Below are 17,475 nucleotides of genomic sequence, written 5' to 3'. Positions count from 1 at the left end.
CACTGTTGCTGGCATAACAGGAAAAAGGTAGCATAGCTTGAATGCAGGATTATTTTTATTAATTATTTGGAATAATTTGCAATACATAGAGTTCCCATTTTGGACCATTTTCAGTCATGGATTCCTTTGATTTACTGCTGTTTGATTGCCTCTGTGAGGAAGCAGTGTACAGGTCATGGCAAGATGATGAATCCCGAAGCATCTCCGTGCCTACTGCAGCAATATTGTTGATAAAGTAGACTACAAGGTCTAGTATCCGAACACTGCTGTTTTTAAATAACATTTTTAATGTGTTGTGTTTCTCTCCAAGGTTCAAGATTCACGTGACGTGATCACAGAAGGTAGAATTCGTGTAGTTTTCAATATTCCGTGTGAACCCCAGCTTGATCCTTTAATACAGAACCAGCATGTAAGTGCTTCTGGTTTTCCAGTAAAAGCTTAAACAATGTGTCAAATATATTTTGCAATGGCAAATGTCTTTAAGGGATGCTTCCGTATTATTCATTTACATTTTGCATAAAAATCCTTATCCTTCAGGAATTGCCAATACTTTTTGTTTGTTTGTTTTAAAGAAATATTCTGTGAAATACAATCCTGCATATATTTTGGCCAGCCGTCTTGGAGTAAGTGGATATCTTGTCTCCAGATTTACAGGGAGTATCTTTATTGGAAGAGGATCAAAGAAAAAGTAAGTTCTCTTTGTGAATTTTGACTGTAGAGAAGCTTCTAAATTCTAATACAACTCTACAGAATTTCTGCTATGTTTAAGTGCTTTTCTTATCAGGTGTATAACTGTTTTGTGATGTGAAGCTTTCTTTAAAGTACATTTGCTGTAAACTAAATTCATATGCAGTGTTTTTTTTTCTCTCATCATAAACAACTTCTTAAATTTTGTTTACTGGAGAGTTGATCTGTTGTCTTTAGTACTGTAGAAAGACATAAATCGACTTTCCTGGTTAGCTATTTGCATAATGGAAGCAGGAGTTTGAACTGACTTTGCCACACTGAGAAAAAAAAGTGGAACTGGGATCTAATTTCATTGTACTTACCATTACTGCTAGTATAAAGGGATAATAATTGTACCTGTAATTTTTTTGAAGAGCTAGTTAAGACTAAAACTGCTTAAAGTATATAAGGGAGGCGATCCCTATAGTTCTCTGAATGTCAGAATTGTGGTTTCCTAGGACAGCTCACTAAAGAAGTGGTTGATGCATGAGCATCTTCTTGTGATTTAACGTGTACATTTATTCCCCACTGATTGTTCAGGGTCATCCTTCTATATCTTGGTAAATGCCAGGTAGATTGTGGTTGATTAGATCTCAATTAAAGAAGAATGGTAAAATATTCCCTAGCCTCCTTTGCAATACGATATGGGCATGCATGTGGACAGCTACTGTAGCACAGCTTATGTCCTGTAACATCTACAGCTGTCGCGATGCCAACAAGTAAACAATACAATGAATTTAATTTTTCTGTGGTTTAAGGCTGAGGATTTATGTGTTTTTTAATGTATGTACACACACCCATAAATATCATTGCAAGTTAATAAACTTTTTCTTCTTTCCAGTCCTCATGGAGATCACAAAGCAAATGTGGGGCTAAACCTGAAGTTCAATAAGAAAAATGAAGAAGTTCCTGGCTACACTAAGAAGGTTGGAAACGAATGGATGTATTCTTCTGCAGTAGAACAACTACTTGCTGAGTATTTAGAAAGGTAAATATTGGATATGAACTTCATCCAAATTATCCACTTTTGTATCAGTCTTCGGATTTTGTCCTCTGGACACAGATCTTCTAAGAACTGATGAGTTTGCTTTTGGAGGTTGCTTAATGGAATTTCTTTTATTCCAATATTCTCCTTCCAACAGTCTCTCCTTCCAAGGAGAAGCATGTTTTGGGATAGAGTAATTTTGTCAGCAGCTTTCCCTTGACAAATGAACAGTATGATGCTAAATTATGTTAAAAAAACCCAACAATCTGTCTGGACTCCAGAAATTTTGGAGCCTGTCAAAGTTTGTTTTGATGAGGCTTTTTTTGTGGTCTATGCTGATGTGAAACTAAATTTGTCTTCCATTTATTCATTTTTTTAGGGTCCCTGAACTATTTAATTATATAGCCAAGAATAGCCAGGAAGATATCTTCTATGAAGATGACATTTGGCCTGGAGAGGATGAGAATGGGTAAGCCACCTTTCTCCCTTTTTTTTTTTTTCTGGAATAAGTAGAATAAAGGCTGACAACATCGTGAAATCGGTGGTTATCGTATAGTGGCTGCTATGTAACTGAAACCTTGCTGTTCCTTGAGCAGCATGATTGTTCAGTGATGACGCTGAAAAAATTATCAGAACGTTGTACGTTCCAAGTCTCTGTCAGACTCCTATCTCAAGTCCAATAAATGAGAAATCTAGTTTTCGATGGCTACTTTGTAATTCTTGCTTTTAAAGTAACCTTCAGTAAGCGTAGTTTAGTTATGAATAGTCACAAAGTCATTAAAAGATCATTTTTGGAAAATAAGCAATAATTATTTTAATTGTTTAAGATCACTTTGAATTTGAAAAATAACATGTACAGAATTTAAAGCACTTTGCACATTTTTAGTATACATTCAGTCAGTTTCATGGGAGACAAGAAGCAACCTTGGTTCCAGATACAGTATAGTAACATTAAAAAAAAGCTTTTATTATTAGCTAGTAAGCCCTATTCATGGGCTTGAGTTGGTAAGTCTGCATGATGCTGCACTCCTCAGGACTCTTAGCAGGCGGATATACTGTCATGGGACTCCTCTACTATAAGAATCTCAGGTTTGTTGCTGCATTTTACCAGAGGCATGCCCTGAAGTTCGTTCTCACTGTGTTGTGAGAAACAGCTGGTCACAGTACCTTTAATCACAGCTGGACATGGTTAGTTGGTTGGATGCAAACGTAATTTACTGAATACTTTTAAATAATTTCTTTTTTTTCTTTTTTTTTTTTTTTTTGGCTGAGACAAAACTTCAGGTTATAGTTTTGAAACAGTATTGCATGATTTGGTTACTTTTTTTTTTTTTTTAGCCCCTATTGTAAACTCATACAGAACTCTTAAATTCTGTTACTTTATGAATATATACAAGCATTGTGCCTGTATCATAATACTTGACTTATTAAATCAGGGAACGTGGTAAAATGCTTAGTTTATGTAGTTAAAAGTTTTAAATCATGTCCTTTTTCATTTAGAGCTGAGAAAGTTCAAGAAATTGTTGCCTGGTTAAAGGCACATCCTGTGTCTGCTTTGTCTCGCTCATCTTGTGACTTGCAAATTTTGGATGCAGCCATTGTTGAGAAAATTGAAGAAGAAATAGAGAAATGCAAGGTACGCAGCTTGACATCATTGTGAGCAGGGGTGAACCAAAAAGCAGCTGCTCATTATTTTCTAAGTTCTTGAATTAGAATAAGACGATTGAAGATTGCTTTTCATTCCAAAGAAAAAGAATACAGAATGTAATGTAAGGTCTGAATTTGTAATGTGAATTGTGCCAGAAATTCAGAAGAGCTCATTATTAATCTTTTCAATTGACTCACTCTTTTTGGGGCAGTTCAGCAGCATTAGGCCATACTCCAAACTCTGCCTTTTGGTGATTTCAGAAAGGAACAGGTGTCAGTATATATTCTGAACTACTGAAGTGCTGTTTTGAAGTGCAATCCCAGCTGTTCTTCCCTTGCAATTTCTTTTTGGTATGAGGAAAATTAGAAAGCTGTTTCCTGAAGGCCACAGGTCAAAAAAGGAGCCAAGGAAATTGCTAAAGCAAAAGCTAAAGGTAAAGCCACATGAAATAATGGGCTGATTCCTTTGAAATTACTTGCAAGGACATGATAATAAAATTGGTGTGAATTCTGGAATTAGCCAAACAATGCAAAAGCTTTGGTAAGAAATCAGTCGTGTTTTAAAAAATAGACTTAGTCATCCTAAAGACTTCATGAATGCTGTATACCTTTATCTAAAAGAAACAAAAGAATTCTACATTATCTTTCAGGTTTTGTTGTACCTGCAATCCAGTGTTGGTTCCTACACTAGTTTGTAATTACTTTCTGTCCTTTCCTTTAGCAGAGAAAGAGCAACAAGAAGGTGCGAGTAACTGTGAAACCCCATTTGCTGTACAGAGTAAGTGATGTGAAAAGGACTTTTTTTAGAAGCTAAGTTGTCCAGGTTGTATTTATTTTACCTAAGCTTACCAACTTTCGGAGAGTGGAATTTTAGGACAGTATTGATGGAAGAAAAAGTTTTATGATGCCTTCTAGAAAATCAATTTGAGAATGGTAGTCTGTCTTTAAAAGGAGAGAATTTCTACTAACTACAAACTCCGTCATGTATTATACTGACTTTCAGTTCTTTTCTACCTTCCGTCCTTCACGCTTCTACAGTTCTTACTGGCTGTATAATGAAGGCAAAATAAAACGTACTTTCCATTTATCTCTTCTTACCTGTTTTGCTTTTTGTTCAGTTCTTAACATATGACCAGCTGCTCATCTTGCCTGGTATTTCACAGATATCCGTGTTACTGATACAGGCAGGTTACACTTGATGGTTTTATTTTGTCTAAATTGATTCCCTTGGTCTGTCTTGGATCATGTACAGCACTGCTGTTTCTCGGGTAGAAGCAGTGAGTGAGAGTTACAAGGAAAAAAAAAGTTTGCTTTGTGTCTGAGGAGGGAAGATTCTATGTTCTAAAACAACTTTTTTTCAGAAAGTTTGTTTTATAGTGTGTTTCAGATACTGTTATAAATGCATTTGGTTTGTAATCTCTATTTTGTTTGCAAACATTAACACAGTCTTTTGGTTCTTGTCAGCCATTAGAACAACAGAACGGGGTTGTTCCCGACCGAGATGCAGAGTATAGGCTGTTTGACCGTGTTGTCAATGTGAGAGAGAACTTTTCCGTTCCAGTTGGTCTTCGAGGTACCATTATAGGAATTAAAGGAGGTAATATTTTCTTCATAATTGTAGCATTATAGTTATATAACAGCTCAGCTAGTGACGTGAAAGCAGGCTTCAGAAAAATGTTTTGTATAACGGTTGTGAACGCACAGAAATTTCTCACCTATGAAGCATATGCAACTTGAAGCCGCTAACGACATATTTACTGTTTTGAATTAAACCTACAGGTATTCTGTTTTACTTTCATGTGTTACACAGCTGTACTTTGAATAAGAAATTACTTACTCTTTGTTCCTTCTTAATATGAAGAAGGCGGAGAGATCAATGGGAGAGAACACAGGCTGCAAAAAAGAAACAAAATGAAATTCTGGGAAGATATGGGCAAAGTTAAGAGGAGTAGAGATAAAAACAAAAGTATTAGCCTTAATACTTACATTGAGCATAAAATTTTATCAAATATGATTTGTCTCAAACTGTTTTATTTGGAATTTGTTTTTTACTCTGTCATACTCCATTTCTGTTAAATGGCATGGATTTATACCTTCTTTGACAATAAGATTATCCATAAATCTATTTGAGGTAAACAAAAGGATTTACGGAATCACATTGGGTGTAGCAGTTTGAGATCTAGTAATAGAAATCGTTTTCTTACCTGGCATTTAAGTACTTGCTTTCTCATTCAGTTTGCATCCAGCAGAATCTTTAATAGACTAGACTTGAGTGCAGCTTTTTTAAAGAGGTATTCTTTTCTCCATAATGATTACATACTAGTATGGCTTTAAAGGAGTATTACTCTATCATTATGCAAGAAGGTAATGTTAAAGCTGTCGGTTTCCAGCTGCGTAAATGTAAAGGTGGCTTGCATCTCTCTTCTGGCGGTTTCTGACAACTGTGACATACTGCTATAAATTGCAGTTCTTTTAATGCAGGTTGATAAGTTGTTATGCATGGTACATTTCTGCTAAAAGTATATCTAAAAGGGCAGCCTTATGTGACTTTGAGAAGAATTTCTGAGTTGCTGTTAATGAAATTACTCATTTAAGGCATAAGGAATTTTTTATTGCTAATTAGTTAGGTTTTGGTCTTTTCATTATTTATTGCATAATCAATATAGGTATTTACATAATTTAGATGAAAACAGCTACTGTTACATATATAAGATGACATTTTACTTCATTTTCTGTAGCCAGTAGAGAAACAGATGTGCTCTTCGAAGTTTTGTTTGATGAAGAATTCCTTGGAGGCCTAACTATAAGGTTTGTGCAGGGGGTTTCGTAGTCATTTCACGCTATTGGTATTGATGGCATGAAATTGTTGCCTTTGGTTTGGTTGAGTATTTTTAATGCCTCTTTTTCAAACTTTGTTTCTCAGCGGTGTTGGTCAATTTTTATTTCTTTTGTGTTTCTTTTTTCTCTTTGAGTAGGGATAATTTTTATGAAGCATATTATATTTTGGAAATGCTCTTTAGGCTTTTTTGCATATTTAGAAGCTTCTGATTTGTAGAAATCAAATATGAACCAGCAGAATAAAGCACTAGATCCAAATGTCTTTCTAAAACAAGTATGTAGAAAAGAGGTTGTTATCAGTATGTCTTTAACATATAGATTAAAAATACTCAGTAATCATGTGTTCCTCTGAAGGACGGACTCTGAACTATCAATAATTGATACTTAGGCACTAAATTCTAACCACCATTAAAAACCTAAACTGTTCTTCAGGAGGTGGAGGCATAGTTAATGCTTTTGTTTCAAAAAGTGTGATAACTTTTCTGGATTTAAGTAAGCAGGTAAACTTGTAAGTGCACTAATTTACCTAGCAGGCTTCACTTTACTGTTGTTCTTAGATAAATTGAATTTTTTATGACAGAAATTAGAGGAGAATCTTACCTATTCGCTGCATTCAGCAAGCATAACACAATCCTATCCCTTGCAAGAGCGTGTCCTGTAACACAGATAATCTTCAGTATTCAGAATCATAAAGGAAGATACAAAACTGACTAAATGCTGCTTAACTTCAATTTATAATTCTGCTACTGGCTTCAGTTTTCATCTCAGAAAAAGAAAAGAATATTGTTTCCTGGTTCATAATTTTTTTACAGAAATATTTACTACAGAACTATGCTGTAACAATTCACTCATCTTTAAAATTTCTTTGAGCTCAGCACTGAAAGGTACAGTATAAACTCACAGTAGTAGTAATTACTGTCGTCTTCTGGTTTTGACAGCCAGAGGCCAAAGGGGAGCACAATGGAATTAACGTTGTGTGTAATGGTACTAGATTTCAATATTGGATACACTTCTCAGCCTCTGCTGTTCAAACTTGAATCATTATCTTTTGGCATAGAGGCAGCAGTGTTGTTAAATCAGATATATTGAAATGTCAACAATTAAACTACATGAAACAACTATGTAATTTGCTTTTCTTAAGGTGCTCACCTGCCAGAGGTTATCGTCTGCCATCAAGTGCCTTAATTAACCTGTCTCATGGTAGTCGGTCAGAAATGGGAAATCAAAAACTGACGGCCATAGTTAAACCTCAGCCAGCTGTGAATAACTACAATTCATATCCATCTGATCTGTCATCTGTATGCTCGCAAAAGGTGCATCTGGGAGGCCTCAACCATTCTCCTCGCTCTCTCTTTGTTCCTACTCAAGTAAGACTCTTCTTTCATTGGTACAAAAATGTTTTTCCATAGAAGCTCAATTATGACCATGGTTGTTATCTTCATTGATACAAACAAAATTTAATTTTTATGTCAGTATATTAGAAGTACAATAATCCTTATTTTGGAGAAATGAGTTAATCCAATAATGAAAGGGACCAAAAGTTCCTTATTGACAGTTGTTTGGCTTTGAGTAGCTCCAGTTGCGTTTCCAAGAGGCAAGTATTTAGTTCAGAGCAGTGACATCGCATTTGGTGCCCACAAATAGTCTGTTTGGGCAGAGATGCAATTATTTCCTTGAAGCTCTGTTCCAAGTAATGCTTCTGTAGGCCAAGCTTGTCCATGCTCAGAAAGAGAAGACATGATTTCCTTGTCAGTTTGGCTTCTTGGTTATGATTTACTTTGGTTGAAAATACAGTAAGGAAGGAAAAATTACAGGTGAGTTGGGGTTCTCATTGGTTTAATTAAACTTTATTTTTTAATAAGTGACTTCCTTAAAGAATATTAGCTTAATGGGTAACTTCGTGTTGCTGTAGGTGTGTTTGAGAAGAATTGTCTCATGTTTTCTAAGTCTATACAAGAAAAACTACTTTCCGAAAGAAAATTTAAGGCAATGGAACACTTCTGATTTTTTTCTTTTTTTTTTTCTCTTGATGATTTAGCAACTGAATGGAAGACAGCATTACAATCTCAGGGCTGAAAATCAGGGCAACTCTAACTCACCCCAGAAAGGATCATTTCTGAGTGGCAATCAGAAAAATAAAGTGAGTGTTCTGATTCATTTCGTATTGGACCCAAATATCTCAATATTTATTTTGGCCTCCTATTTAGAGTGGGTGTCTTTTTCTCATGATTAACAGATAGCTTTGTTTTAGTACCTCGGATGTTTTAGTCCGGATACAGACTGGAGCAGAACTTGTCCCAGTTCTTGAATCAGTATAATATCCGGTGTTATCCTCGTTTAGATTCTAGATTTTCAAAAGTGTTGTTTTCACGTAGCTGGGCTTCAGTTCTGTGGTAACGTATCTGTAATGTTATGAAGCAGTTGAGCCTGATTGATAAGGCCTTACAAAATAAGGCATTCATAATAGAATTTAAGGATACCGTCAGTATGAGAGCATGCTTTTGAAACCATTTTGAATTATCATCTGAGTATAATTATACTCAGTGATCTTTCCTGTGTTAATAACTTCTGTTAATAACAAAACAAAAACAATCTCAAAACAAACTAAGCTCATTTCAGTTTAATAGTGATTCTTAGGAAAAGTTGTTACATAAATACAACTCACCACAGTAACCTATTTCATAAATTAAATACCTGCAAGTTCTACTAGTGTCAGTATGAAAATCTCTGTCGTCTGAGCACTGTTAAACTTGGACCTTAGGATTTTCAGAATGTCTTTGTATGTGATTAGCTGTTCAAAAGTTGAGTTTATAGCTGCTGAGTTTGTTGGGAGTGTTGTTTCTTATTTTGTCAGGCACAGAGTAAGCAAGATGATGAATTTTGCAGCATATGGCAATCATTGCAGAGTTCTGGCAAGTCTCACCACATTCAGCAAACCATGCATGAGAAGGTTAGTATATAAACTTTAAACAGATCCCTGGGTTTAAAATAGGAAAGTACTTAATTTTATACATCAGTTCATTAGATCAGAAAACTTTCTAGTTAATGTTACAAATAAATCCTCTGGATGAAAGTGTTGTTACATAGGGTATGCATAGCTCTGGAAAGAGGTAATCATACGGGACTATTATGTAAATGATAGATACATAGTTTTCTGGTTAAGGTTTGATGTTTGAAATCCTAGGGTGCAGTTCTACCTCAGGAAATCAAGCTGGGAACTGGCAATCAGTTCTATAAGCCAGGATTCAATGACAGCAGCTTTAAAGGTCAGCAAAGAAAACAGGAGCCATATAAAAAATGTAAGTACTATAATTAGAAACTTTGTTTAGGAGAACGACTTGCTTTCTCTGATCTTCATTGAAATGCTTATTGAGTTTTTTGTAGTTATTGACAGAAAATAGTTTATTATAGTTATATAAACACTACATTGCATTGTTATTGTCAAATAATGTCCCTAGTGTGCATATTAGGTTATTCCACACTTAATCCTGAACCTTTTAATCAAGCTGTTCTGCATTATGTTGACTTTCCACCCATCTAATATAAAAACAAAACAAAAAAACCCACAGCTTTGCTTTGAAAATTTGCTTGTGATCATATTTGTAGAACATAAAATTAGATATATTATTGCATATACTTCATTTTATTTTATCCTACAAGAAAAGCATACACCAAATGACCTATAAAGTATGAATTAAACATTTGATGCAACCATTCAAATTAATGCAACTCTGTGTACTTGTATGGAGTTATTAATTTTTTTGAGTCTTGATTATTATTACAGTTTTTAAGAGCATTTCAAAAGAATGCATTCTTTTGTAGTTAAAGAAGATTCCAAAGTTACAAGAGGTGAAAGTCAGCCACATAATAAAATATCAAGCAAACAGGTAATTTCTTCTGTACTGAGTAAATGTATTTATTCCCTTCTTTTCATTTTACTCTGATCTGATTCATCATTTTACAGATTTCTCTTTAACTGGCATCTTAGTTGATTCTTTTACTAGGTAGATTTTATTTTGGAGGTTTTTTTTTCTCTGGAGATTTTATAGATAGAAAATGAGAGAAAGTGCATAAGATGTATAGCGACGATACCAAATGATGTTCCTATTCCTCTCAGACTCTAAAAGCGATGCTGTAATGGGAAAACACAAATGCTAGTTTTTCAGTAAGCTGAAATCCTCTAAGAATATTAGCTTGTGAAAGCTATTTGCAGCTGCATTTCTAATATGATTGTGTTATAATGAGTAATGGAGTATTAATATTCAATAATAAATGCTGCAGTTTATTTCAGAATTTTGCAGGTGTGAATAAGTACAATGTCAAACTTTTGAAGAGGAATGAAAGTCCCAACATGCCTGTCATTCAGAAGGCTGCAGTTGATGGTCCCTGTACAGGTGGAAAGGTAGGATCTGGATAGTTGATTTTCTTGCGCTCTTTGAAAAACTTCAGTTTCCAGTCCAACTTTGTTCCAGTTATTCCTGGTCACTTGTGTGCAAATTCATGTTTATAACAGATACAAGACAAACCTGTATAACCTTGATCATTCTTTAAATAATTCTCTGTTAGTCAATACTTGCATCTTTTTAGTATGCAAAACTTGATTTAGTCTCTGGATATCTGTTCACACTCTGAGCAGACATGACTGTGATCTGCTCAAGCTAAGAGAAAAAAATCTGAATGAGCATAAAATTAATCTCAAACTAATATACCCTTCCTCTTGCATGTGCTTGTAATATACTAAGTTGATGTACCTTTTTTTTTTAATTTGTTTTAAGAAGGACAATGAACTTGAAAGCCTCCTAGCTTCTTTGAAAATTTCCAAAGAAAATGAAGTGCAGACTTATTCCAAGGAAGCAAGAGCTACAAATGAAGAACATCTGTCACCACAATCATTTGCTATGGTCTGTATACTGCAGGAATCATTACGTTGCAATTTAGCATCTGCTATCTTAGCATCAATGCTTCTATTTAAAGAAACTCCATGAAACCTCATACTGCCTTTTTAAATGTATTAATGAGCTTTTAATGAGCTATTCTCAAAGAAAATTAACAAACACATTTGTTTATGCTAAGATGCTGTTATCTGTGCTTTGATAAAATGTTAACTGATAGGAAAACAAAAATTCAGATTTTGTTACCGATTATGATATTCAGAGTTAAGTAAGAAGGTAGTGTTATCTGAATGCCATCATGTCCCTGAATGGTTTCTTTTATTTTTAAAGAAAGGAACACAGATGCTCAAAGAGATTTTGAAGATAGATGGCTCTGACCTGGAAACAAGGAATGAAGTGAAGTCCCAAGTTAATGATGTTCCTGCTCCCCCTAGTAGACAGGATTGCCATGGAGCCGCCTTGCAATATAGACAAACAAAAAAAATGGGTATGTTTAGACATCAGCTCATAGTTCAGAGCTTCTCCTTGTAGTGACATTTTAGAACATAGCTAACAGTATAGTACTGATTTTCAAAATATAGTAATAAAATGTCCATCTTTTTCAGTTCTACTTCTTTATTCAGATCTAAAAATCTCTTTATATATAGTCTCCTGTTTTTTGTTAATCAGATATGAAAATACCAGGAAAAAATCAAATATGCTTTTTTTTCTGCTAATAACAAAGTTCCTACCCGTTCAGTGCAGGAAATGTTTGTGATGCAGCTTTTTTTTTTTTTCTTTCTTCATCAGCTGCTTATATGAACAGGCCTCATAGCGCTGGAGGCCCTCAGAACACACCAGCACTGGAAACTGGAGGTCACCCCTTCGCTTGTCCACAGCCTGCACTGTCTACTGTTTCTGAACTTTCTCGTATTTGTTCTCTTGTTGGAATGTCGCAACCAGATTTCTCTTTCCTAAAAACACCACAGGTAAAAAGCTTTTTCTGCAAAAGTTAGTTGTCAACTTTGTTTCAACTGTTCTATATTAAACATTTGGACTGAGCACTGAAATCCATCTAAAAATAAACCTTAGCTCCTTTTGTTGCCTTTTTTGAAAACAAACAAACAAATCCTCTGTTTCTATCTCACAGTTTGTTTGTCAGCAATACAAATTCCATCAAAAATCTTATCTCATTTTTCTAGACCATGACGGTTTGTCACATAAAATTATCAAATGGTTTGTTGGTTCATGGACCGCAGTGTCATTCTGAAGCTGAAGCAAAGGAGAAAGCTGCGCTTTTTGCTTTACAGCGTTTGGTGAGGATGCAAAGAATCTTTTAAAATCTTCGTCTCTATTGCACTGCGTCTGTTTGTAATCCTCTGTTTCCTTCTTCATAGAGTTCTATAGGAGTAAACTTCCCTTTGCCTCCACCTCCGCCTCCACCAGTGTTCCCAAATTATCAACCACTGGGAGTTCCTGTACCACCTGGATCTATTCCTCCAGTATTTGCACAACCCCCTGGTAAGTATTTGACTAGTACATGTTTCAAATATTGTCTTGATATTCTGTAATTGTAATAGTTCTTTATGTGAAAATCAATGCCTTCCAGAAAGCTCCATTTTTGGTCTTTCTGTATGTAGTTGTATGTCTGAACTGCTTTGAAAACAGTTGATGAACCTCTTCTCATCAATATGCAAATTAATTCAGTACAGAGAATCACGTATCTCCCGATTTATTTCTTTTCCTCAAGAATGTATTTGTCCATTCAGTCTTAGTTGGGTTTTTTGTTTTTTTTTTTTCCCTTTGAAACAATAGTAATTAGTTCAAAGCTGATAGTCCCAGTCCACAGAATTCATAAGAAATCTCTTCCTTGATTTTTACATGGACTTCCCCCCGCCTCCCTGTATAGTTAATGGTTGTCCATGCATTAGTGTTTTTATTTGTTTATAACCAACTTTCACTGAAGTGCTGCATCACAATCCGGTGGAACACTGCCAAACATTAGCATGGTAAGTAACCCCCCCAAAATTGCTAAAAATCCTGGTGGTGTTTCTGGTTCACGTCTATTTTGTATTCTACTAAAGCTCACATTCACAGCTAGTAATTAATGAGTCAGCACCATTGTAGTGTCCTAGTAATCCATACAGCAGCTGCTACGTCTCTTTTCCTCAGGGTTTCTATATTGTTGACTTGTTTCAAAAGGATGACCTAAACTTGCAACCTTCTAACACAGTTCACTCAGCTAAGGATGTGATGATCCTAAGTTATATGTGCTCTCAAATGCAGATGCTGTGACTTAGTGCTCTTAACTGTGCTGTCACCTAGGTGTAGTTCTGTAAGAGCAGAACTGTTTGGATTTTTTTGATAATAAATAAATACTTACCTACTTTCAAGTAAATATGGAGAATATGAGGCTTTATTGGAAAGAGAAACAACACGCAGACAAATGTAGTTGGGGTACTTTTGGGCTCCTGGGGAGTCGGTATCCTCTTTTTGAGGAAAAAGAGCTGAAAGTTACTTATTTTCACAGCTAACATAATGCCTCCATCGTCTCACATGTTTGGTCCAGTGTCCTGGGGAACTCCAGTGCCTAAACATTATTATCCTGGCTCCTATCCAGGAAATGTGTCTCTTGCAGGAACTATACCAGTTGGTTCTCACAACCAGTTTATACCTCTGCAGGTAAGATTGGCAGGTTTGTCTTAATATTCTATTTTTGTAAAAAATGTGCCTACATGATGAATGCAACAACACCCTCACCGTGAAGCACTATTTAGTATTAGAAAATTATTGTAAAAAAAAAAAATTGTATGCATGTTTTCTAAAAGTGGAATATTTGCAGTTTTTTGAGAATGCATTCTGTTAAATAATATTTATTTAATTTAAAGGTAACTAAAAAAAGGGCTGCTAGCAAGAAAAACTTTGAGCTCAAGGAGTTTCAGAGTTCCCCTCGAGCTGCACCACTAAAGAATGAACAGCCAGTGTCTTCTGACCACATTCAGCAAGATAGTTCTTCAGCTCCTTTAAAATCTCCTCAAGCTGCTCAATCCACTGTTTCATTTCAAGACAATGTGGCTACTCCAAGCGTTCCTCATAACAAATCAACACCAAACACTTCCAGCAAGCGAAAGCCAAGAAAGCTGGCTGTCAATTTTGGCGCACCAAAATCTTCAGAATAAATATGGTAGCTAGGTGTATTTTATCTTTAACTCTTCCCCCCACTGTTATGTTCTATCATTTAAAAAAATCAGAAAGCTCTATTAAAAAGACCAGCCACTTTAAGTATAATATAGAATGACATACATTTTATTTGCTATGATTTTCAGGTTGTTATGAAAAGTATAAAATTTATGTTAAAACTTAATTATTTTGACTTAAATTAGCAAAAGCCAGGAAATGCTGAGTTAAGGTTACCATGCCATCCATTGTGCCTAGGTTTCTAAACAGTGGCTTACAGACTATACCGGGTAAGCAGCAATAACAGTGGCAATCTTAATTCAGAATTGCCGTGCTTTTTGGGAGGGATATGGAGCCGTAATAAGTTGGGCATCAAACATTGCTTAGTATGACATTTCGTATTCTAGCTTATTTTTAAATAGTGTAGTAAGACAGAAAGGAAAAATTATTTAAATGCGGCTTTTATATTGGCTCTCCAGGTCCTTCTGAGTTGAATCAGTGTGACTAAAACCCAACTACAGTGGAACTGCCAAATTCACTTTAACTATGAACTGCTAGGTTTTATACCAGAGGGCAACAACTTTACAACTTTCAAAATGTAGGTATTATTGTATCTCTAGTATTAGAGTGTCAAAAAGTGATTGCTGATGCAGAATCTATTCCAGGAGATTAACTTATAGGATGTATCGAATAAAAAAATATATTTGCAAAGTAGAGACCTCTCTGGTAAAGTACGTTTAATTTTTTTAATCTAGCAGCATTATCAATTTCGTTGTTTTCTGATGATAAAATAACATAGATATCTACTACAGATCTGCATAGCCTCTTAAAATGCTAGTGATACCCTGATTTTTTTCTAAATTATAAAAATGGCCAGAGTTTAAAGATGTCCATTTGTGTAGTATGGCTGTTGAAGTTACATTTACTTAGAGTCCGTTTCTCCCTCTAATAGTCTGCGCCCTGAAACTTTCTGTATGGTAGGTTATTTTTTGTTGCTAGTGACTTTTAATATTTATTTTTTAGTTTTCTGATAGAAGTTCTGTGTAGCAAAATTAAATTATCAGAATCGGTTACTATTGGTTCCATAAGAATATTCAGACAAAAAGTTGACTTGTATTTTTGGAGGGAGCTGTTTTGTAAAAGAAGTAACTTCATCATTCTTAGTTCATATAGGAAAAAAAGAAGGCTCAAAGGTCCCTGTACTATTTTTAAGCCACTCGTACTGTTCTTATTGACATTAATAAGGCAATAATACTGTCTTATTGACATTCAGTCTACGAGAAAATTTGAAGCCTCAGTTGGTGCTGTTTACTGACGTTGATTAAATTTCATTTTTTCTTCTTTATTCTAACCTGTTCCAGAAAAAATACTTTTCCTCTAAGGCCCAGGAAGCTTAGAAATAAAGCATACTTCAGTGATGCATTTCGTTGCCTCCCAACAGGTTTCATGTTGGATCTGCAAGTCTGTAGACTTGCTTTCAGTTCCCTTACCTTGTTCTTTGCCTCCATTTCTTGGTGTAGTACCAAGTTTCACATTGTTACCATGTTATAGGATTTTTTTACATTGATTCCTCCGAAACAGTTATTGCCTCAGCAGTGTTTGTAGAATAGCAGCAAGCCCTATAAAAAGGATCACAGAGGCAAAAACAAGGTTAAGAAATTTTACTTCACTTTACTCAGTAGCACAAACCTTGTAGAACAGACTATACACAGTCTTAAAATACGTTGATATTGTTGTTCTCTTCATAGCCGTCTAGTCTCAAGAGGGTTTGAAGGCGTATGCCATGAAGGGAAAGTTGTACATTTTGGTGATTTATTGTCATTAGCAACACAAGATTGACACGATGCTGACACATCAATATTTTAGAAGTGTTTATGTGAAACTTAGTTATGAGACACAGATGTTGGCCCCCCCATATCCTATATGAATTATCCGATCATCAGATAAAAGGTCTGTTTAGAAATTCCTGTGATGGAGATGAGACTACGGTAGATTCTTGCATCACAGAATGTTGACATATCCGGATAGCCAATTTATGCAGATTTTTTAGAAACAAAGTTATGAAGGACGCTATACTCTTAACACTGGTAAACACAGCAATTGTTATTATTTATTACTTAGTTCAGACTAAGACTTCCTCTCCCTCTTCAAGTAGAATTGCTATATTTAGTATATATAGCTGGTTAAACACTTAATTCTGTAGCTGCTGCATATTGTATTAGTCCCTGGTTTTTAGTTTATATATTCTATGATACTGACTGCCTGGTGCCCAGTTAATTACAGTTTTACATGTCCTGGTAGATGTAACATCTGCAATGACCTATGCCATGTCCCCTATGATTTCAGTTTTATATTTTAACAAGGTGATTATGTTTAATTCATACAGATATAAATTTAAGCATTTGTTTTTCTCATAGATATAAAGTATTTTGTAAGCACTGGAGTTTTTCATTAGATCTTATACAGAGCAGTATTTTACTAAAAATCCAAAAGGGAAGACTTTTACGTGCGCATTTTTGTAGTTTCTGATTTTTTTAAAATAACTTTTCATTGTTTATCTGCCAAGTGAAATGTTTTAAATTTGCATATGAATGGATACAGAATGTATTTTTCGTGCTGTTTAGTGTTAAGTGTGCATTTGCAGATTTTTAGCATGTAGTTGCACAAAGGACTGTGCAAAGATATTTTAAAATATGAATATATGATACACTGAAGGAAAAACATTCATAAAAGTTAAATGCTATATAAAACTTTAATGCAATAGAATAATTTTATAAATTGTGTCTGTGTCTGCTTGGATTAAATATTGAAACAAGAAACATTACTTATTTTCACTGTTTTATTTCCAAATACTATATGGGAACTTCTGTATGCTCCAAACCAAAATTTTAATATATAAATTAAATCTCATGAGGCCCAATTTCTGTGATTCTCAGAAGCAGCAACTGCCCACCTCTGAGCTGTTTCTTGGTGGCTTTCAACTACTACTCAGTTAAAGATCTGAAGTTTGTTAAAAAGGCTGTTGGTCACTTTGCAATTAAAAGCATTTAACTAGATACTGATCTTCCAAAATGTCTTTGGCCTCTGTCACCCATTAGATTAAAAAAAAAAAAAAAAAAAAAAAGCAAGCTATAGACAAGGCAGTAAGATTACTTCCCAGCAAGTTTAGTCCTAGTGGTTCTTAACAAGGTGCAAAAACAGCTGTTGGCTGAGAAATAGGAGGAGCCATGG

At 34.9% G+C, this 17,475-nt stretch overlaps 1 protein-coding gene across 1 annotated transcript in view; it reads left to right on the top strand.

Moving 5' to 3' along the window:
- Positions 1-17,065, top strand: part of XRN1 (5'-3' exoribonuclease 1) — a 33,664-nt gene extending 16,599 nt beyond the window's left edge. Inside the window, 21 exon segments of the mRNA XM_009325093.1 lie at positions 311-409; positions 573-688; positions 1,568-1,714; positions 2,091-2,180; positions 3,212-3,347; positions 4,080-4,136; positions 4,823-4,955; positions 6,097-6,166; positions 7,338-7,563; positions 8,235-8,336; positions 9,051-9,146; positions 9,381-9,495; positions 10,019-10,083; positions 10,488-10,598; positions 10,975-11,097; positions 11,419-11,575; positions 11,878-12,056; positions 12,270-12,383; positions 12,465-12,588; positions 13,598-13,749; positions 13,956-17,065. Of these exon segments, the coding sequence (XP_009323368.1) occupies positions 311-409; positions 573-688; positions 1,568-1,714; positions 2,091-2,180; positions 3,212-3,347; positions 4,080-4,136; positions 4,823-4,955; positions 6,097-6,166; positions 7,338-7,563; positions 8,235-8,336; positions 9,051-9,146; positions 9,381-9,495; positions 10,019-10,083; positions 10,488-10,598; positions 10,975-11,097; positions 11,419-11,575; positions 11,878-12,056; positions 12,270-12,383; positions 12,465-12,588; positions 13,598-13,749; positions 13,956-14,246 (2,703 nt within the window). The 3' untranslated portion in view covers positions 14,247-17,065.
- The last annotated feature ends 410 nt before the right edge of the window (positions 17,066-17,475 follow it).

This window comes from Pygoscelis adeliae, unplaced genomic scaffold, assembly GCF_000699105.1.
Source record: "Pygoscelis adeliae isolate BGI_AS28 unplaced genomic scaffold, ASM69910v1 Scaffold155, whole genome shotgun sequence".
NCBI lineage: Eukaryota > Metazoa > Chordata > Aves > Sphenisciformes > Spheniscidae > Pygoscelis > Pygoscelis adeliae.
This window is presented reverse-complemented; position numbering and strand designations above follow the sequence as displayed.